The 23,705-nt window shown below is 44.9% G+C and overlaps 2 protein-coding genes across 3 annotated transcripts; both read right to left on the bottom strand.

Annotated features, from left to right (window-relative positions):
- Nucleotides 1-2,612: 2,612 nt before the first annotated feature.
- On the bottom strand, nucleotides 2,613-8,336 carry LOC143300678 (uncharacterized). 2 transcript variants are annotated; one of them, XM_076614521.1, is made up of 2 exons: nucleotides 8,200-8,336; nucleotides 2,613-4,834 (listed from the first exon to the last, which is right to left on the bottom strand). In XM_076614521.1, exon 2 carries the CDS (start codon nucleotides 3,353-3,355, stop codon nucleotides 2,621-2,623), a length of 735 nt encoding a protein of 244 aa, XP_076470636.1. In that variant the 5' UTR covers nucleotides 3,356-4,834; nucleotides 8,200-8,336; the 3' UTR covers nucleotides 2,613-2,620. The 2 variants fall into 2 exon arrangements, with proteins under 2 accessions (XP_076470636.1, XP_076470635.1); XM_076614520.1 differs by lacking the exon at nucleotides 8,200-8,336 and adding an exon at nucleotides 7,190-7,299.
- A 1,977-nt stretch (nucleotides 8,337-10,313) lies between these two features.
- On the bottom strand, nucleotides 10,314-14,489 carry LOC143300249 (uncharacterized). The gene is made up of 2 exons (XM_076613838.1): nucleotides 14,373-14,489; nucleotides 10,314-13,187 (listed from the first exon to the last, which is right to left on the bottom strand). Exon 2 carries the CDS (start codon nucleotides 13,178-13,180, stop codon nucleotides 11,573-11,575), a length of 1,608 nt encoding a protein of 535 aa, XP_076469953.1. The 5' UTR covers nucleotides 13,181-13,187; nucleotides 14,373-14,489; the 3' UTR covers nucleotides 10,314-11,572.
- Between the last annotated feature and the right edge of the window lie 9,216 nt (nucleotides 14,490-23,705).

Consider the following 23,705-nt stretch of genomic DNA (forward strand, 5'->3'; position numbering starts at 1 on the left):
TCATCGGCACTGTGGGGGTCTGGTGGGACTTCGTTATGGTCTGGCTGTTTGGGGCTGTTCACGTTGACGTACTCTGCCATTAGAGGCTGAGAATCAGACCCTTCACTTGGACTTTCAATGACACTGTAGTGATTTTCTGCAGAAGATGGTGATCAGAGTTCAGAGGATTGATGTCGACGTTAATGAACTGGTCCGGGTCCTGTTCGCCACTCATGTAGACTGCATTGTGTGTCGTGTGAACATGGAAGTCCTCTGGTCTCCCTTTCTGCTGTGTGAAACATGTCTTCCAGTCGTTGGTCTGTTTCCGTTTGAAGAGAACGAACAGCACGACACCGACGACCATCAGAAAGACGACAGCAACAACGACACCAGCAATCGGGCCGACGTTGCTGGAGGATTGTGCTGGTGTTGTCCTTCCAGCCATGGGTGGTGTGGTTGGAGCACTGCCAGAACTGGTGTGTTCTGGGAGGTCAGGTGTGATGGGGGTGGTCAGCATCGTGGTGACGGGCGTGACTCTGGTGGGGGACCTGGTGGTGGTGGTTGCCGTTGTCACTGACGGGACTGGTGTCGTGTCTGCAGTGGGTGTTGTGCTCGTTTGTGGTGTGGTTATGGATGTCGTCGTGGGATCGGGGGTAGCAGCAAATGGATATAATTCACACTCATACTTCCCGTACTAGATGTCCTCAATGAACACCCTGTGGTTATCAGAACCTCTGGCTTCAAAGATGACCTTGAATTTTTCGGTTGTTTTCACAGGTGTGGTTCGTCCGTCGGGATCAACGAGGACCATCTAGTCATCCTAGGGGTGGGTGGGTTGGGCTCTGTGGGTGCGCAGATGACTGGTCAGGCCAATCCGCGCCCAGAAGGTTCTGACGCAGTGTGGACAGGGGATGGTGGCGGCTGTCGGGGACTTGCTGGCACTGCTTTTCCTGGCCTGTCTGCGTTGCTCTGCTGCAGCGATTCTGTTGGCCTCACAGGATTTGGCGCCTTTATGGACAGCTGAACGCCACTTTGGTCTGTCCATTGCATTCAGCTCCCATGTGTCGTGGCTGATGTTGAAGGCCTTCAGAGAAGCTTTCAGAGTGTCTTTGAAGCGCTTCTTTTGGCCTCCATGGGAGCGCTTGCCATGTTGTAGTTCGCCATACAACAGTTTTTGGGGGAGCCGGTGGTCTGGCATGCGAACTACATGGCCTGCTCAGCACAGCTGGGCCTGCATCTAGATGGTGTAGATGCTGGGCAAGTTTGCACGAGTGAGTACTTCTGTGTCAGGGATCTTCTCTTGCCACTTTATGCCGAGAAGTTTTCTGAGGCTGGTGGTGTGAAAGTGGTTCAGCTTTTTGGCGTGGCGTTTGTAGACCGTCCATGATTCACATCCATAGAGCAGTGTGGTGAGAACTATGGCCTTGTATACTTTGAGCTTCGTCTCCAGGGTGATGCCTCTCCTGTTCCAAACGTTCTTATGGAGTCTGCCGAAGGCAGCGCTGGCTTTGGCGAGTCTGGCATTCACCTCGTCGTTGATGACAACTGTGCGAGAGAGTGTACTGCCCAGGTATGTGAACTTGTCCACCGCGTTCAGTCGTTGCCCGTTGATGAAGATGTTTGGTTCAACGTAAGGCTTTCCTGGAGCTGGCTGGTGCATCACCTCAGTCTTCTTTGTGCTGATTGTGAGGCCAAAGTTGTCACAGGCAACAGAGAACTTGTCAACGCTGTGTTGCATGTCAGCTTCGGAGGCAGCGTTGAGAGCGCAGTCATCAGCAAACAGGAAGTCGTTGACGGTGTCTGTCCTCACTTTGGTTTTTGCTTGAAGCCTCCTGAGGTTGAAGAGTGAGCCATCTGTGCGGAACCTGATGCCAATGCCTACGTCAGCGTCTCTGAAGGCATCAGTCAGCATGGCTGAAAACATGAGACTGAACAGGGTGGGGGCAAGAACACACCCTTGCTTGAGTCCATTGGAGACAGGGAATGGTTCTGAAGTCTCTCCGTTGTCTTGGACTCGGGCCAGCATCCCATCGTGTAGTTGCCGTATGATGGTGATGAACTTTCTGGGACATCCATACTTCGCCAAGATTCTCCAAAGGCTATCTCTACTAACAGTATCGAAGGCCTTGGCCAGATCGACATAGGTGGAGTAAAGGTCGGCGTTCTGTTCCTGACCCTTCTCCTGGAGCTGCCTGGCAGCAAACACCATGTCGATAGTCCCGCGTTCTTTCCGGAATCCACACTGGCTCTCTGGTAGGAGACCTTGCTCAAGGTGTGCTATGAGACGGTTGAGTAGCACTCTGGCCAGAGTCTTGCCTGCAGCGGACAGCAGGGATATTCCACGATGGTTGTCACAGGCCTGACGATTTCCTTTGCGCTTGTACAGGTGTATGATGGAAGCGTCTTTGAAGTCCTGTGGAACTGCCTCATGCTGCCAGATGAGCTGGAACAGCTGATGAAGCTTCTCAGTCAGTGCCATACCACCTTCTTTGTAGACCTCAGCTGGAATGGAGTCTGCCATTGGATAGCAGACGGATAGCTTTCTGGGTCTCCTCCAAAGATGGAATGGCATCCAATGATTCACTGACTGGCACCTGGGGGAGTCGGTTGATGGCTTCATCATTGATGGTGGAAGGGCGGTTCAGTACGATGTCAAAGTGTCAGCCCATCTCTCAAGGATCCCGTCCTTGTCAGTGATTAGGGTAGAACCATCAGCACTGAGGAGTGGAGCAGATCCGGAAGTGGTGGGACCATAGACTTCTTTCAGGCCGTTATAGAAGTTCTTCATGTCATTCCTGTCTGCAGAGCCCTGGATCCCATCAGCTTTGTTGCTCAACCAGGAATCCTGCATCTGCCGCAGCTTCAGCTGGATGGTGCTGCGTGCGCTCTTCAGTATGTCTTTCTTTGACTGTGACTTGGGATCTTCAATGTGGGCTCTGTAGGCTTGGCGTTTGACTTCCAGCAGCTGCTTGATCTCAGTGCAGTTCTCATCAAACCAGTCTTTGTGCTTCCTGGCAGAAGGCCTCAGGCACTCCATGGCAGTGTTGTACACCGTCTCATGCAGTGCGCCCCATGCTGCCTCCACATTCTGGTTGTCCAGCACGGTGGACTCAAGGCGTTCCTCCAGGGTGTCAGCAAAGTTCTGCTTGATGTTGCCTAGCTCCAGCTTGTTGACATTCAGGCGTTTGGGTGTTTCATGCCCTGAGGCCGTCTCTTGGGCTGGATGAGGAGGTTGAGTTTGGAGACGATAAGGCGGTGGTCTGTCCAGCACTCGGCGCCGCACATGGCCCTCGTGACTCGTACGTCCTGCCTGTCCCTCTTCCTGACGATGACAAAGTCGATGAGATGCCAATGTCCAGAGCGAGGATGCATCCATGACGTCCTGTTACGGGTAGGGAGGCAGAAGACGGTGTTTGTGATAAGAAGGTTGTGCTCGGCACATGTCTGGAGAAGCAGTTGACCATTGGTGTTAGTTACCAACCCCATGCTTCCCAGTCACGCCTTCCCAGGAGGTGCTGTCACAGCCAACTCTCACGTTAAAGTCACCAAGAATGATGAGCTTGTCTGCGTTGGGAACAGTGGTGATGACAGCGTTCAGGTCCTCGTAGAACTTGTCCTTGATCTCATCCGGGTTGGTCATGGTGGGCGCGTAGGCGCTGACAATGGTGGTAAACTTCTTCCCGTTGCATAAAGGGAGTTTCATCGTCATCAGGCGATCGTTCACTCCTTTCGGGGGGCCAGCCAGCTTGCCAACGAGGGTTGTCTTCACTGCAAAGCCAACTCCAGCCTCACGTCTCTCTTCAGGTCCGCAACCACTCCAAAAGAAGGTGTAGCCTGCGCCTCGCTCACAGAGTTCGCCTTCTTCTGCCAGTCTGGTCTCACTTAAGGCAGCGATGTCGATGTTGTACCTGGCTAGTTCACTCGCAATGAGTGCTGTGCGTCTCTGTGGTCTGTCCGAGTCGCCTCTGTCCAGAAGCGTACGCACGTTCCATGTGGCAATGGTCAATGGGGTGCTCCTTGTTTTCTTCTTTCCTTCCTTTGTGTGTCGACCGCTTGAGTAGGGTCCCCGTCAGCCGCGGTATGCTGGCTAGGGTGGTGTGGAGCAGGCAATGTTTAGGGCACCTTTTCTAGCCCCTTCCTCATGCCATGGAGGTGAGCAGTGCTGTCCTGAAGAGGGCTGCTGTCGCTCAGGGGGCTGCCGATCTCCACCGCTACTCCAGTCGGTAAAAAAACGACCCTATGGCCTGAGCCGCCTGTGTGCACGTCCGCGGCTACGACTGCCAATGTACCCACACCTGTCGCTTCGTCGCTCGCCTGTCGCCACAGGGCTTGGGGAAAATGATGGTATGGGATGAAGGATGACTGATGACTTTCGCGATTACTTTGTTTATAGTGAGGAGGAGTTGCGCAACATCGACCTCACTCTCTTGTCCGAGACCGTCTGTATCCAATGGCAAGACAGGTACAGTAGCATTATCCACCTGTCGGGATCTGCTGAATTGGACATGATCCACACTTTCTCTTCACCCATTTCTGAAGTTTTTATTATCACACTGGGGTCAAGGACATCGCTGTCTTCAAAATAATACCAGAACTCTAAGCATTGAACAGCGTTGTTCGTTGAACAAGCAGTCCTGCTTTTAACTCTATTGTGTTGGACGTTGAGTCCTAAAAAGCAATCAATATGATGTCTATAACGGTATAACTTCCATCCTGAAGTAGGTGCCCAGTCACATGTGTCTCGGAAGCAAAAGGAACAGGAACCAGGACCAGAAGAACAGCAGCCAGGCAAGCATCCCACGAAGCACGTGCAACACAGTACAATGACAACGTCAGAACTGCTGTCATCGTGGAACTGAAACAGAAGAGGAAAACACTTTGAATTGTGGACACAGGCAAGCATACATGTGTGGCATTTCCAAATGACCAAATATATTCATCAAATACAATTTCATTTACACCGTCACTGTGTTGTCGTTGAACATCTTGTTGTCGAATATCTTATTTTTGGCTCAAGTGTGTAAACAACATAAGCCGATGAAATAACCCTATGTTACGGTTGTCCGTGTGCATGTACGTATGTATGCATGTAGGTGTGTACATATGAGCGAGCGCGCGTGCGGGTGTGTGTGTGTGTGTGTGTGTGTGTGTGTGTGTGTGTGTGCAGTCTAGTGTTTGTTAACATTATACTTAACACGCAGTATGGAATAGCCTGTCGTGTAGAATTTCCGCTTTCTGGCATCTGTTTTTTGAAAAAGAAGAAAAAGAATGTTTGCTGAAAGTTTGTCACTTGAAGAAAACTTTTGATTGGGTTACTTCCAAACAAAGGAGTGTATAAAAGAAAGTATTAAAGTGCTGGGCACAGCGCTGGAAAACGCCCGTTCGTGGCTTAGAGCAACCCCCCTCCTCGCCGAAAAGTGCTCGCTTTCGAATGTCAGTACATATCACAATAGCAGGAATAATGAATAATCCCTAACCGAACTTCACTTCTTTTTATGACTGAAGCTACGGCAGGAAAATATCAGCGATCACCAGGACAGAAATGTTGTGCCTTTTCTCTTGTGTGCCTTTTCACCGACATTGACAATGACTGATAAATGTTTGGCTTTCGCGGTCCAGATATACTGGTAACAGGGGTTGAAGGACGCTCGAATTTAACATTTAGCCACTCAGACAGAGTGCAGACTCAGGCTATCCGTTGTTTGACGCATGAAGAAGACGATCAAAATGATCGGAGTGGGAGGACGCGTTTGATCCGCTGTTCGTTTGTTTTTTCCCCTTTATCCATTTATTCATTGTCTCGATTGATTGTTATATATATCATGCCTGAAAATGAAACACAGATCGTTTCTTTTTTCTTTTTTTCTTTTTTTCTTTTTTTTAATTGGTTGTATACTTGTGTCAGTCAAGAAGGCTTTGGGACTCTTGTTTATTTGTAACACTTTTAACCAACAATTATCTTTTTGTCGTGTATTATTTTTTATTGTGTATGGATTTTTTTTTTTTTTTTTTTTTGGTCGTCACTTTAGCCTACAAACATATTTTTATTTTTGATTGTATCTTCATTTATTTGTTATTGACACAGCAAGATTCCAGGATCACAGTGCAACGCAGCACAGTATATACAGCAAACTGCAACACGTCCAAAAAACAAAAGGACACTCCGTACAGTTCTTTGGCTGAACAGTTACGTGTTTTCCTCATTTTGCGAAAGACAAAAAATATGTTAACAAAATACCCATATCCAGGTAATGATCGACTCCACAATCTTTTCTATTGATAACTATCCCACGGCCAATCATTAAGGTTTCGTGGAAATCTGCTTATTTTATTCTAGAAAAAGTATACTTCTACTTTTGCCATCTCTTCCAGTGGTGATGAATCCCTTAGAAGTTCCCTGGGATCTGGATACCTATCCTGTGCCGATACTCCCACGAAACTTCATGAAAATTTGTTCACTGCTTTTGACTTTATCATGCTGAGAGATAATAAATAAACCAAAAGTGAAAATATAACTGTTATGGTAGAGATTAAAAAAGATAATTTCTACCTATTACATAACCAATATAAGTTTCCCGGTGAAAGACACCTTATTATAACATACCGCAGAAAACCCAGCCAAGTACACCACAAAAACACCACACTACACAACGCAACACACCACACCACGAAACAACCAATGCTAATTATTCACCATTCAACATCGCAGCACTCTATACAATACAAAACACCACATGACAAAACAACTCAGCACATCACGCTGCATCACAAACACGTCACACGATGCAACACAACTGATAAAATGATCACACAACACTAAACACCACAAATCAACCCAGCCAAACACTCGACACTACACCACAAACGACACCACACAACACAAAACACCACACCACAATACAATACCACCCAACATGATACACTGTACAATAATAACACCACGCTACACAAATAAAACCCTGGAATATCACAAACAACCCCCACCCCTCCCCCAAACAACCAGCATATCTAGATACATCACATGACACCACCACACACCAAAATCACTCTACACTTCAACACAATACACCACAACATATTTCATCAACAGTATACCGCAGCACACCACAACAAAAAAAACAACAACAAAACAATACACAAAACTAATTCACACCACACCACAGTGTTCCACACCACACAGCAACGTAACGTAATGCTTAACACAAGTCACCAAAAGAGTAAAGGAGACGATTGGATGAGCACGACGAACTGAGGAGAGAACAGCATCCAGCACAAGCTGTGCTTCTGACCAGTCCTGCACAGCCGTCAGACAGTAAACTTGTCGTTTTCCTTGCCGCTGTTTGTGTCAAGTCACCGTGTAAAGAAACTGAAGGCGGGCCCTGGGGTGACGAGGAGAGGGGCGGAGGTGGGGGGGAGGTGGTTAGAAAGGGTACAGCGGAGATAGAAATCTCAAGTGTCGGGGTGGTTGTGGGTGTCGAGAAGGGAGAGGGAGAATAAGTGCATGTGAGAGCAATTAAAACATCACTTATCATTTAGTTTGCATTATTTCTTTTCGTTTCCTATTTGTGTGTGTGGTGGGGGTTATGGGACAGGCGTGGGTAGAAGACGTACAAAGAATATCGTACCAGTCGTACCACTCTATTCTAATGTACACCCCTCCGTCCTACAATGTCCTAGTGTTAACCACCCTGTGATAATGTCACCATTGTGTTCTACAATGTCCTAGTGTTAACCACCCTGTGATAATGTCACCATTGTGTTCTACAATGTCCTCATGTTCACCATTGTGTTCAACAACGGCCTCATGTAAACCACACTGTCATACAATGTCTTCAATGTCCACTTGAGCAAGTGGATACAAGGAGGGGTGATAGGGGGATAATGGAAGCACGCATAGTGTGTTTATATCGTGTATATCATAAACTTATATAGAAAAAAATGATAAAGTTCAGATCACATTTACCGCCTTTGTCAATTTTTTTCTGACAAAAAACAACATGTAACTGCGTGCTATGTTATACCATCATAACCAGCAGCAAAAAGGAGAACTTTCAAAGAGGAAGTTAACAAACAGGGGAACGTGGAGAGGAGCAACATGCAGAAATAGACGGACCCGCTCAAGCGAGCACACAAAATCACGACAGCCACACATACATTCACACAGGCACGTAACGCCTTTCACGCCGTCTCTCTCTCTCTCTCTCTCTCTCTCTCTCTCACCGTGTTTGCTCTGATCTCCTGCACCCAACGTGAAACGCCACAGAAAGTCAGAATGATAGTTGTAAACATCGGGCTCCATATTAAGTCGACGGTGCGTGAATGGAAAAGACGTCCATGGGACAGACGTTGCAGTTGAGAACCGCTAACAGCACGCACACCACGGTCGTCGTGAATGTATACGTGCACACACACAGACACACACAGACACACAGAGGGAGAGAGGGGGGGGAAACCGTTTGAAGAGTAACCAGACTTTTCACAAAACATGAATGTATGCAGCTATGTGTCATCACCTATCGACACACTCAAAGCATTGGCTACTTGTAGTCTATAAGCATCGTAAAACTGAGGTGCATGGCCGTACATGATTTTGTTTATATTGGCAATTTTAAGAAACTGCAAGATAAATGCAGATGAATAGTTTCAAAATTTATGTTAAAAGAAAGGAATGAAAGACCATGAACACATCAGGCTTTTGACGTTCTTTTCCTATTGCGTCTGCTGCTCGGCTGATCGTTTGCCAGCATGGTGGAGGTTCTGGTTTTAAGCCACAGTATATTCAGCACAGTTCTTCCTAAGTTTCCTACCTTGGGTCACCTGGTGTTTTAAACACACACACACACACACACACACACACACGTGCCATCATAAACAAAAGTGTAAAGACATTGCACGCATTTCACAGGGTGAGAAGATACATGTCCATCTAAAAACACACACGTGAAAAGTCATTCCAAAAAAAACAACAGAAAAAACAGGAGGTACACGTAATCGGACACGTTCCGTCTTTCCGATGTTTTTGAGAGCATTTCTCTGCGTAAGATACACGTCAGTAACCACGGTACATCTTCCCATTTCGGCAGGATGGGGGCTGCTACGCTGAAAGCTGAACACGGATGAAGACAATCCACATGACAACAGGAATGAATGATGAAGGTTTGAACAAAAAACCCTGCACAACGTCAACGGCTCGGTGCTGAGTGTGGAGGGCAGGGACTGGCTGTGGACGTCAGTTGAGGGTGGGCCGAGCGTCTGTGAGAATGCAAAGTGCTGCATGCACGTTAGGTATCTATGTGTGTGTGTGTGTGTGTGTGTGTGTGTGTGCATTTGCACGCATGACTGAGTATGCATACATCTGTGGGTGCTGACAGTTCGCAGAACGTGGCCTATTTCTATGATTTTGTATAAGTTATTTGCTTTAATGTTTTGTTGTTTTTTTACCTTGGGTAGGATCTCAAGGTCTGACCAGCGCATGCCTGCTCCTTGAAAAAGGCATGTGTACTGTGCAGCGAATATCAAGGATCAGTCTGCTTGCTTTGGCACCTCCTTGAAACTGAAACAGACTTGGTGTTGAACTGAAGTCTGCTTCGGAGACAAATGCTTTGGAAATAACTTGGTACTGTTGGGTGTTCCTGATTCTTCTTGTCTGTCAGCATGTTGACTTCTTTATGTTTGTGTCAAACGATGTCTTTCTTTACCCCACTTTTGGCTACTGCATACCCCACTTTCTCTACATCCTCCTTCAGCTGATATTTCCAGTGGTTCCAGTCAGAAACATTTTTTTCACGTAACTGATTGTCTGTATGTGTTCTTTTCTTCAAACCACGTGTGTTCCTGGCAATTATTGCTCATTAATAATTCTGCTACAAGCCAGAACGCCAAACAATAATACTGATGAATTCTTTTTGTCTACTTGACAAATCATTGTATTGTATGACTAAAATTTATTATCAGATTACTCGTGCTGAAATTTCTACTGCTGTCTTTAAGGATAGATGGCAGGGTTTCCCTGTCTGTTTGTTATTTGTCTATTGTTTTTTTTGTTGGTTTTTTTCTAGCTTTTATGCACAATTTTGCAAGTAACAACTATATTGCTGCTTGTGGGTTCTGTATACACGCCATACAGAGAATTCTGTATAACGATTTGCAAAAGTCAAGGTAATTGCATGACTTGAACCTCGTTCAGAGCTATGTGCACAAGGCACACACCGTGTGCAAGAGATGTTGGACTTCTGATCCAGTGTTCACCAGAGATCAGGATTCTGTCTAGCACATCAGGTTTCTCTCACACACACACACACACACACACACACACACACACACATATGTTTAATGTCCCGTCACACATATTGGTCATTGTAGATATTTTGTTATTGTATTAATTTCCATATTTGAATGTTATTGTTGAAAACACAGGAGAGAAGGGTTAAATGGTGAATGGTGGGTTGGGGAAAGCGGGTTTTAGGAGGGTGAAATCAAATCTGTATGGAAGTATATGCAAAGCTGCTTTGTGCTGCTGAACATAAACAAAGAAACAAAGTTTGGCATTCATAAAAATGTTACGGCCAACAGTGTAAAGGCGGTAACAAGAGCAACATGACAACAAAGTCTACAAAATCCAATGGTCAATAAAAGAGTTTGCTATGTGTGTGGTATCTTTCAGTTCTCAGTCCCGCTTCTACAGGTGCAGAAACAGGGGGGAGGGGGGGGGAAGCAAAGCAGCCACAGGATTAGAAAGTGGCATGAATAATGATGCAAGCTCCAACCATTTACTATAACAGCAAAACGAATCCAAACCTCTATCATGTGGCATGGTATTCCATTCCAGCACAAAAAAACTACATTCCTAAGAAAAATATTTCCTGGCCAATCAAGCGAAATTACTTCCAAGCCGCAACCATTGTGGGATGAATTACATATTTACAAATACATAGAGAACACAAATTCGAGTGCATTCTTCCCATTAAAGAGCTGAGTTGATTCATTTTCGATGAGGTATTCACACAGTTCCAATTGCAGCAGCTAGAAGATATGGATCTCGAACCCATTACGGATTTGTCATTAGTAAGTGTGTATGTTCCAGGCTCCTAACCCCACTCAGATGATTAAACAAAAGTGTTTCTGTCAATCACACGATGTTAAGAGTGAGAAATGACACCATTTAAACTTGCAAACGTGATAAAGAATGTTGGGCAAAAAAGAAAAAACCACTGCGTGTATGTAAATTAAAAAAAAAAAAAAAAAAAAAAAAAAAAAAAATATATATATATATATATATATGAATATAAATCTATGTATGTGTGTAGATATATATTTTTTCAAACCCAGAGAGACTGCGAATGTGTGCAAGCCTGATGACTATTTGTAGCTTGTTTCTGTAGTTATCAAATAACGATTTTGTTGTTATTAAGGTCCCATTCATTGGTTATCCCCCTACTTCAAAAGCAGTAAAAGCATCGACTTCAGTTCAACAGTTCTGAAGAAGCTCAGTTTCACAATTCCGAAACCACCACCCTGTTGCTGTCAGCCAGTGTACCAGTCTGATCAGCTCATTAATTAAGAGAACACAAAGATCAAAGGCAAGGAGGGTAAGTCAGATATGGGAATACTCCCCGTCACGTTGTTCTTTGTCAGGCTTTCTGTCTATCACATCATAGGCACCTTCACTCCCTGCATTCAGGTGACTGTACACCTGAGCGGACACGTCATCACTTCTCTCTTCGCCAGGTGTCTTTCCGTCAAAGTCAAGTTGTTGGTACTGTGCGGTTTTGTCGGCACCATGATTGTCAGAACTTTCAGGATACAGTTCCACAGGTGTTTGTTCTTGAAGAGCACTGTGAAGTTGTTGTGTGTCTGTGCTGGATACAGTGTGGTGCTGTGCAGCTGGCGGCTGATGATGACGGACTGTGTGGCAGGTGGCTATTGCCTGGTACAGCCCTGGTCCCTCACCTGTGTCTGTTGATGATGCTGTCTGTGGCTGCTGGCCACTCACGTGGTTGTAGTCACTGCTGTGGTCACAGCTGGACAGGAATCCTTCACAGCGCTCACTGTCAGGTGTGTGGAAGTCCAGTGTGTTGTAGGCTTCACCTGCTGGTGCTGAGTGTAAGGGGAGGACCTCACCTGAGTCACCAATTTCGTAAGGATTGTCATCGGCACTGTGGGGGTCTGGTGGGACTTCGTTATGGTCTGGCTGTTTGAGGCTGTTCACGTTGACGTACTCTGCCATTAGAGGCTGAGAATCAGACCCTTCACTTGGACTTTCAGTGACACTGTAGTGATTTTCTGCAGAAGATGGTGCTAGAATCGTATCATTATGCGCATGCTGTATATTACGATCAGAGTTCAGAGGATTGATGTCGACGTTAATGAACTGGTCCGGGTCCTGTTCGCCACTCATGTAGACTGCATTGTGTGTCGTGTGAACATGGAAGTCCTCTGGTCTCCCTTTCTGCTGTGTGAAACATGTCTTCCAGTCGTGGGTCTGTTTCCGTTTGAAGAGAACGAACAGCACGACACCGACGACCATCAGAAAGACGACAGCAACAACGACACCAGCAATCAGGCCGACGTTGCTGGAGGATTGTGCTGGTGCTGGTATGGTTGGAGCACTGCCAGAACTGGTGGAACTGACCCTGTGTTCTGGGGGGTCAGGTGTGAACGGTGTTTGTGGTGTGGTTGGGGAAGTTGTCGTGATGGGAGGGGTAGCAGCTGATGGATGTAATTTACACTCCTTCTCCTCGTACTCAATGTCATCAATATAGACTCGGTGATTACCAGAACCTTTGGCTTCAAAGATAACGGTGAATTCTGTGCTTGTATTCACGGGTACTTGAGCATCGTCCCACCTAGAAGAACTGGACATCTTCCACACTTCTTTTTCGCCAAATTCAGAAGTTTTTATGATGATACTCAGGCTAAGCTTATTGGTCTCTTCAAAATTATAAGAGAACTTTAAGCAATGAATGTCACTGTTGGTTGAACAAGCTTGTCTGCTTTCAAGTCTTTCCGTGGTGCTGTGTTGGTCCTTGAGTCCTATACAGTAGCCAAAAGACCAGTAAATCTTCCAACCGGAAGTGAATGTCCAGTGACATGCGTCGTCCCACCCAAAGGAACAGGAATCCGGACCAGATCTACAGGAAGACTGACAGCCTAAGAAGCACATGCAGCACAGTATGATGACGGTCGTCAGTGATGACTTCATTGTGGCACTGAAAAGGAACAATGTGAATTTCTTATCAATCTTCTTTCTACCTCAAACTGTGGACACAGCTACATGTGTGCAGTGCACAGTGGCTATACCGTTGGAATACACAATATAGAATTTTGTCAGTTCATGCCCCTCCCCACGCCCAATTTTTCCTTGCGTGTCTAAGCAGAGCGATTCTGTGCGATAACCATGTTGCAGTTGTGTGTGTGTGTGCGTGTGTTCGTGTCTGTGTCGACTGGTTTACTGCGTATGAACATTTTAAAATGGATACTGAATTAACTAGAATGAACATAAAAGAAAAACTGAATCAACTGTCGTCGAGTCAGTTTGGGTAAGCTTGGTCAACACAGGTCTGCGCAGCGGTGGAGAAAATGGCTACATGTTGCGGTGTGCCAGAGGCGATGGCAACGTCTCCTTTACCGCTGACCTATTAGGAATTTATTAAATAATCGAGATACATCAAAATAACATGATTTGAACAGTGTTATCATCTTGCATATATTAATCAATTTAACGCTTGAAAAAGTTTGTTTATAATCAATTTAACGCTCGAAAAAGTTTGTTTGTAATCAATTTATCGCTCGAAAAATGTTGTTTCTATGTAGGCAGATGTGTTTTAGCGCTGTGAGTAACTCTACTTGCTTCCTACATCAGTGTGCATGGTTCGTTCCCACTAACATACCTTTTTCGGTTTTTTCCAGGCTTAATATTAATACAGAACACATTTTTAACGGTAATCTCATTTTTCTCATGATTCCTTTACTGGATAAAGTGAGTATCACAACTGAGTCATGAAGGCCTTGCCTCTCTTGCTTCACTTCATATTTCAGTGGAGAAGAATCCTTTGAATGTACTCTGGGAAACCAGCACAACCTGTCATGCCACAACTCACCACTCTGCAGTACACAAAACCACTAAGCACAATGTACAATGAAATTCACCACAACAAAAAAACATGTCATCACAAAACAGACCAAGCCACCACACAACACAACCACTGCACCACAACATGAAACACAAGCACCATGATCCCCCGAAGGGTTCCCCCCTCTTCCATAATGTGCCACAAACACACAACACGAAACAGCACAAATGAAATAACAACAATCCAACACAACCCACAGCACCATACAAAACACACCACACCACGCCAAACTTTACCAAACCATACCACAACACAACTCACCAAAGAGACAGACTGACGACTTTTTCTGGACACGAAGTAAGATAGAATGGAACCCAGCACCTGCTGTTGTTCAAATCAGTCACCCCACAACGTCACAGCAAACTTCACCCCTGAAAGGACTCACGTGACCTGGTTGGGGTCAACTCGGATCGGGACGGAAGTGTTAATTCCAAAACTGTCGCCTGCACAAATTGTCGTCGGTGACAGTTTTGGTAGGATGCCAAAATTGTCACAAAAACGAAAGTTGAAACCCTTTGCGACAAATTTCAGAGGGGTGTGACAGTTGAGAAAATGAACTGTTGGGCTGAATTCGTTTCCGTAAAGATCGTACCTAAACACTATTACTTTCTCTTTGATGCGTGCATCCTTTTCCGTCTGTCTGTCTCTCTGTCAGTGTGTATCAATGTGTGTGCATGTGCACGTGCACGCTCACATGTATGTTTGTGTTTCTGTTTGCATGCTTTGTTTGTGTATATGTATCTGTGTATATATGTACTTTAACACTATCACTTTCTCTTTGATGCATGCATCTCTGTCGTCTCTCTCTGTCAGTGTGTATGTGTGTGTGTGTGTGTATGCACTTGCACGCCATGTTTGTGTTTTGGTTTGCATGCTTTTGTATATATGTATCTATGTACAATCATATGTATGCTGGCGTGCATGTCCCTTGGTATTAAACGGGGAAGGCTTTGAGTGGGAAGAGAGAGAGGGGTGGATAATATCGCCACTAACCCTTCATGTACACTCTCTCCCTCCCCCTCTCTCTCTCTCTTTCTCTCTCTAAATAATTCTGGAAAACTCGATTAAAAAAAAAATATATTATAGAATTAGCTGTCACATCCCCCACTGCAATTAGATAAAGCAATTGAAGCAACATGTCGGCTTATTGTGTCGCTGGCGACAAATTTCCAACTGGCAACGATTTTGGGAATGAGGGTAAAGAAAATTTGTCACCTGCGACAATTTTCGTCTTGGTAACGATTGTGGGAACGTGGCCTGCCGCACTTGTCGCAGGCGACTCGTTCGACAGGCGATTTTTTTTTTTAATGTAGCAGTGGGGAGAATACCCTGTGTACAGATTCATTGGTAGGATCAGCGGTGCGAAGGGCGGCAGAGGAGTAGAGATGACTCTCCCACCAAGGAGGTTATTCAAGGTGTTGGACAGGCTCTGACTGTCAATGATCATAATCAAGAGCGATAAATGCCGCTCCTTGTTTGCTTTGCTCTTTCCGTGCTTTCTTTTCGTTTGTTCATACGTGGTGGAAGGGGTGGGATGGGGAGTTAAAGTGGGGGACGCTAAAGGGGAGTCATGTCACTCTGACCTTAAGTGCACTGCAGTACTCCACTCTGACCTTATGTGTACTACAGTACTACACTCTGACCTTAAGTGCACTGCAGTACTCCACTCTGACCTTATGTGTACTACAGTACTACACTCTGACCTTAAGTGCACTGCAGTACTCCACTCTGAACTTATGTGTACTACAGTACTACACTCTGACCTTAAGTGCACTGCAGTACTCCACTCTGAACTTATGTGTACTACAGTACTACACTCTGACCTTAAGTGTACTGCAGTACTCCACTCTGACCTTATGTGTACTACAGTACTCCACTCTGACCTTATGTGTACTACAGTACTACACTATGACCTCATGTGTACTTATGTCTACTACAGTACTCTGACCTCATGTGCACTACAATACTCCACTCGACTTTATGTGTACTACAGTACTCCACTCTGACTTTCTGTGTACTACAGCACTCCACTCTGACCTTAAGTTTACTACAGGACTCCACTCTGACCTTAAGTGTACTACAGTACTCCACTCTGACCTTAAGTGTACTACAGTACTCCACTCTGACCTTATGTGTACTACAGCACTCCACTCTGACCTTATGTGTACTACAGTACTCCACTCTGACCTTATGTGTACTACAGTACTCCACTCTGACCTTATGTGTACTACAGCACTCCACTCTGACCTTATGTGTACTACAGGACTCCATTCTGACCTTATGTGTACTACAGTACTCCACTCTGACCTTATGTGTACTACAGCACTCCACTCTGACCTTATGTGTACTACAGTACTCCACTCTGACCTTATGTGTACTACAGCACTCCACTCTGACCTCATGTGTACTACAGCACTCCACTCTGACTTTATGTGTACTACAGCACTCCACTCTGACCTTTTGTGTACTACAGTACTCCACTCTGACCTTATGTGTACTACAGCACTCCACTCTGACATGTGTACTACAGTACTCCGCACTGACCTTATGTGTACTACAGTACTACACTCTGACCTTATGTGTACTACAGGACTCCACTCTGACCTTATGTGCACTACAGTACTCCACTCTGACCTTATGTGCACTACAGTACTACACTCTGACCTTATGTGTACTACAGTACTACACTCTGACCTTATGTGTACTTCTGTCTACTACAGTACTTTGACCTTATGTGCACTACAATACTCCACTCGACTTTATGTGTACTACAGTACTCCACTTTGACCTTATGTGTACTACAGTACTCCACTCTGACTTTATGTGTACTACAGGACTCCACTCTGACCTTAAGTGTACTACAGGACTCCACTCTGACCTTATGTGTACTACAGGACTCCACTCTGACCTTATGTGTACTACAGCACTCCACTCTGACCTTAAGTGTTCTACAGGACTCCATTCTGACCTTATGTGTACTACAGGACTCCACTCTGACCTTATGTGTACTACAGTACTCCACTCTAATCTTATTTGTACTTATGTATACTCCAATACTCCACTGTGAACTTATGTGTACTACAGTATTCCACTCTGACCTTATGTGCACTTATGTGTACTACAGTACTCTACTCTGACCTTATGTGTACTACAGGACTCTGACCTTAAGTGTACTACAGCACTCCACTCTGATCTTATGTGTACTACAGTACTCCACCCTGACCTTATGTTTACTACAGTACTCCACCCTGACCTTATGTGTACTACAGCACTCCACTCTGACCTTATGTGTACTACAGTACTCCACCCTGACCTTATGTGTACTACAGTACTCCACTTTGACCTTATGTGTACTACAGCACTCCACTCTGACCTTATGTGTACTACAGTACTCCACCCTGACCTTATGCGTACTACAGTACTCCACTCTGACCTCATGTGTACTACAGCACTCCACTCTGACCTCATGTGTACTACAGCACTCCACTCTGACCTCATGTGTGCTACAGCACTCCACTCTGACCTCATGTGTACTACAGTACTGCACTCGGACTTAATGTGTCCCACAGTACTCCACTCTGACTTTATGTGTACTACAGTACTCCACTCTGACCTTATGTGTACTACAGTACTCCACTCTGACCTTATGTGCACTACAGTACTGCACTCTGACTTAATGTGTCCTACAGTACTCCACTCTGACCTTATGTGTACTACAGTACTGCACTCTGACTTAATGTGTCCTACAGTACTCCACTCTGACCTTATGTGTACTACAATACTCCACTCTGACCTTATGTGCACTTTTGTCTGCTACAGTACTCCACTCTGACCTGATGTGTACTTATGTGTACTACAGTAGTCCACTCTGACCTTATGTGTACTACAATACACCACTCTGACCTTATGTGTACTACAGTCCTTCACTGTCAACGAGTACGTCTTCTCCTGAAGTGTCCTGATGTCACTGTCCTGTGCTACATGATGTCACTGTCCTGTCCTACATGTAGTGTCCTGATGTCACTGTCCTGTCCTACATGCACTGTCCTGATGTCACTGTCCTGTGCTACATGATGTCACTGTCCTGTCCTACATGTAGTGTCCTGATGTCACTGTCCTGTCCTACATGCACTGTCCTGATGTCACTGTCCTGTCCTACATGATGTCACTGTCCTGTCCTACATTTAGTGTCCTGATGTCACTGTCCTGTCCTACATGTAGCGTCCTGATGTCACTGTCCTGTCCTACATGATGTCACTGTCCTGTCCTACATGCAGTGTCTTAATGTCATTGTCCTGTCCTACATGTAGTGTCCTGATGTTACTGTCCTGTCCTACATGTATTGTCCTGATGTCACTGTCCTGTCCTATATGTAGTGTCCTGATGTCACTGTCCTGTCCTACATGTAGTGTCCTGATGTCACTGTCCTGTCCTACATGATGTCACTGTCCTGTCCTACATGATGTCACTCTCCTGTCCTATATGTAGTGTCCTGATGTCACTGTTCTGTCCTACATGTGTCCTAATGTCACTGTCCTGTCCTACGTGATGTCACTGTCCTGTCCTACATGATGTCACTGTCCTGTCCTACATTTAGTGTCCTGATGTCACTGTCCTGTCCTACATGTAGTGTCCTGATGTCACTGTCCTGTCCTACATGTGTCATGATGTCACTGTTCTGTCCTACATGTAGTGTCCTGATGTCACTGTCCTGTCCTACATGTGTCATGATGTCACTGTCCTGTCCTACATGTGTCATGATGTCACTGTCCTGTCCTACATGTGTCATGATATCACTGTCCTCTGATGTCACTGTCCTGTCCTACATGTGTCATGATGTCACTGTCCTGTCCTACATGTGTCATGATGTCACTGTCCTGTCCTATATGTAGTGTCCTGATGTCACTGTCCTGTCCTACATGTGTCATGATGTCACTGTCCTGTCCTACATGTAGTATCCTGATGTCTCTGTCCTGTCCTACATGTAGTGTCCTGATGTCACTGTCCTGTCCTACATGTGTCCTGATGTCTCTGTCATGTCCTACATGTAGTGTCCTGATGTCACTGTCATGTCCTACATGATGTCACTGTCCTGTCCGACATGTAGTGTCCTGATGTCTCTGTCCTGTCCTACATGTAGTGTCTTGATGTCACTGTCCTGTCCTACATGATGGCACTTTCCTGTCCTACATAATGTCCTGATGTCTGTCCTGTCGTACATGATGTCACTGTCCTTTCCTACATGTGTCCTGATGTCACTGTCCTGTCCTACATGTAGTGTCTTAATGCCACTGTCCTGTCCTACATGATGTCACTGTCCTTTCCTGCATGTGTCCTGATGTCACTGTCTTGTCCTACATGATGTCTCTGTCCTGTCCTACATGTATCCTGATGTCACTGTCCTGTCCTACATGATGTCACTGTCCTGTCCTACATGTAGTGTCCTGATGTTACTGTCCTGTCCTACATGTAGTGTCCTGATGTCACTGTCCTGTCCTACATGATGTCACTGTCCTGTCCTACATGTATCCTGATGTCACTGTCCTGTCCTACATGATGTCTCTGTCCTGTCCTACATGTATCCTGATGTCACTGTCCTGTCCTACATGATGTCACTGTTCTGTCCTACATGTGTCCTGATGTCACTGTCCTGTCCTACATGATGTCACTGTCCTGTCCTACATGTATCCTGATGTCACTGTCCTATCCTACATGATGTCACTGTCCTTCCCTTCATGATGTCACTGTCCTGTCCTACATGTGTCCTGATGTCACTGTCCTTTCCTACATGATGTCACTGTCCTGTCCTACATGTATCCTGATGTCACTGTCCTATCCTACATGATGTCATTGTCCTGTCCTACATGATGTCACTGTCCTGTCCTACATGTCACTGTCCTGTCCTACATGTATCCTGATGTCACTGTCCTGTCCTACATGATGTCACTGTTCTGTCCAACATGTATCCTGATGTCACTGTCCTGTCCTACATGTATCCTGATGTCACTGTCCTGTCCTACATGTCACTGTCCTGTCCTACATGTATCCTGATGTCACTGTCCTGTCCTACATGTATCCTGATGTCACTGTCCTATCCTACATGATGTCCCTGTCCTGTCCTACATGCATCCTGATGTCACTGTCCTGTCCTACATGTCACTGTCCTGTCCTACATGCATCCTGATGTCACTGTCCTGTCCTACATGTCACTGTCCTGTCCTACATGATGTCACTGTTCTGTCCTACATGTGTCCTGATGTCACTGTCCTGTCCTACATGTCACTGTCCTGTCCTACATGCATCCTGATGTCACTGTCCTGTCCTACATGTCACTGTCCTGTCCAACATGTATCCTGATGTCACTGTCCTGTCCTACATGATGTCACTGTCCTGTCCTACATGTGTCCTGATGTCACTGTCCTGTGCTACATGATGTCACTGTCCTGTCCTACATGTAGTGTCCTGATGTCACTGTCCTGTCCTGCATTTGTCCTGATGTCACTGTCCTGTCCTACATGTAGTATTCTGATGTCACTGTCGTGTCCTACATTTGTCCTGATGTTACTGTCCTGTCCTACATGTAGTGTCCTGATGTCACTGTCCTGTCCTACATGTGGCCTGATGTCTCTGTCCTGTCCCACATGTAGTGTCTTTGTGAACTCTTTATGATATACAGAACAAAGAAACAGGCTGTAAGGTGGATAGAAAGAAATGCACCCTTCATTACATCTGTCTTCATCCCCATGCTCCTCTTCCAATCCGTTCGAGCTTCGAACACACGCACATGGACCACACAAGTATAAACATGTGGAGTTTTAAAATATAGTTATATTTTTGTGGGATAGTCACTGAAGCTATGTTTACTTTTAACAGGTATCATGAAACGAAATGAACTGTAATTTTATTACAATTTTGGATTATGTAGTAGAATCTGAAAATGCATAAATGTATTATGACGAACATTATCACAAGAAACAATGACAAACTATAAAATGATATATAGGAATATAAACATACAAATCAACTAACTAAATGATAGACACTTTGAATGTTTAACTTACCTACCAACTTCCAAAATAAAAGCAAACAAAAAATCTTATGTAAAAGTGTCTGAAAATGCAGAAACATATGATGAAGATTATACAAGAAACAGTTACTTTTCTTTTCAAACCATAAAATGATAACTGGGAATGGGAATATGCAGATCAACTAACTAATAATGGTAAACACGTGGAATGTTTATACCTACCAACTTCCAAAATAAAAGCAAACAAAAAATAAACTTATGATTTATGTAGAAGTATCTGAAAATACATAAACATAAGAATATGCAAATCAACTAACTAGTTAAACTTACCAACCAACTGACAAAATAAAAACAAATGAAAAAAAAGCAAACAAGCAGCAGAGCAATGACAATGCAAGAACGCAAGAAACAATTCAAACAATGCCATAAACTATGGAGTAAATGTCTCAGAAGAATATTCTGGTTCCATCCCTCCATCCCACTCCACCTCTCTCTCTCTCCCCCTCCCCCCTTCCCCAGAGACTCTTCATAATCCAGAAAACAGCACAATGATTGAAGTGGACGTATCGTGTTATCAATGTTATTGACAGCTATTTGTATCGCTTACTTTGTTACTCTTGTTACATTATATTTCAAACAGCCTTGGTTGTTTTGGGGTTTTTTGTTTGTTTGTTTGTTGTTGTTTTTTTTGTTTTTTTTAAGTAACTTTTTTTTTCGTTTGGTTTTGACTTCACAATGTTATGTTCACCCTCTGTCCAACAGTGTTGTGTTCTTCCTCTGTCCTACAATGTTATGTTCACCCTCTGTCCTACAATGTTATGTTCACCCTCTGTCCTACAATGTTATGTTCACCCTCTGTCCCACAATGTTATGTTCACCCTCTGTCCCACAATGTTATGTTCACCCTCTGTCCTACAATGTTATGTTCACCCTCTGTCCAACAACGTTATGTTCATCCTCTACCCAGCAATGTTATGTTCTTCCTCCGTCCTACAATGTTATGTTCTTCCTCTGTCCTACAATGTTATGTTCTTCCTCTGTCCAACAATGTTATGTTCACCCTCTGTCCTACAATGTTGTTATGTTCTTCCTCTGTCCAACAATGTTATGTTCTTCCTCTGTCCAACAATGTTATGTTCACCCTCTGTCCTACAATGTTATGTTCACCCTCTGTCCCACAATGTTATGTTCACCCTCTGTCCTACAATGTTGTTATGTTCACCCTCTGTCCTACAATGTTATGTTCACCCTCTATCCAATAATGTTGTTTTGTTCACCCTCTGTCCCACAATGTTATGTTCACCCTCTGTCCTACAATGTTGTTATGTTCACCCTCTGTCCTACAATGTTATGTTCACCCTCTATCCAATAATGTTGTTATGTTCACCCTCTGTCCTACAATGTTATGTTCACCCTCTGTCCAACAATGTTGTTTTGTTCACCCTCTGTCCCACAATGTTATGTTCACCCTCTGTCCCACAATGTTATGTTCACCCTCTGTCCCACAATGTTGTTATGTTCACCCTCTGTCCAACAATGTTGTTTTGTTCACCCTCTGTCCCACAATGTTATGTTCACCCTCTGTCCTACAATGTTATGTTCACCCTCTGTCCTACAATGTTGTTATGTTCACCCTCTGTCCTACAATGTTATGTTCACCCTCTGTCCAATAATGTTGTTTTGTTCACCCTCTGTCCTACAATGTTATGTTCACCCTCTGTCCCACAATGTTATGTTCACCCTCTGTCCCACAATGTTATGTTCATCCTCTGTCCTACAATGTTGTTATGTTCACCCTCTGTCCTACAATGTTATGTTCACCCTCTGTCCAACAATGTTGTTATGTTCACCCTCTGTCCCACAATGTTATGTACACCTTATGTTGTTATGTTCACCCTCTGTCCCACAATGTTATGCTCACCCTCTGTCCCACAATGTTATGTTCATCCTCTGTCCTACAATGTTGTTATGTTCACCCTCTGTCCTACAATGTTATGTTCACCCTCTGTCCACCAATGTTGTTTTGTTCACCCTCTGTCCCACAATGTTATGTACACCCTATGTTGTTATGTTCACCCTCTGTGCTACAATGTTGTTATTTACATCGTGCTCATGTGAACCACACTATCCTACAATGTCCTCATGTGAACCACTGTGTCCTACAATGCCCTAATGTGAACGAATGTGTCCTAAATTGTCCTTATGTGAACCACACTGTCCTACAATGTCTTCTTGTGAACTACACCGTCCTACAATGTCGTCATGTTAACCAGTGTCCTCATGTGAACCACTGTGTTCTACAATGTCCACATGTTAACCACACTGTCCTACAATGTCTTCTTGTGAACTACACCGTCCTACAATGTCGTCATGTTAACCACTGTGTTCTCATGTGAACCACTGTGTTCTACAATGTCCTCATGTGAACCACACTGTCCTGCAATGTCCTCATGTGAACCACACTGTCCCACAATGTTATGTTCACCCTCTGCCCTACAATGTCCTCGTGTGAACCACCGTGCCCTACAATGTCCTCGTGTGAACCACTGTGTCCTACAATGTCCTCG

Source organism: Babylonia areolata, chromosome 26 (genome assembly GCF_041734735.1).
Source record: "Babylonia areolata isolate BAREFJ2019XMU chromosome 26, ASM4173473v1, whole genome shotgun sequence".
In the NCBI taxonomy this organism is placed as follows: domain Eukaryota; kingdom Metazoa; phylum Mollusca; class Gastropoda; order Neogastropoda; family Buccinidae; genus Babylonia; species Babylonia areolata.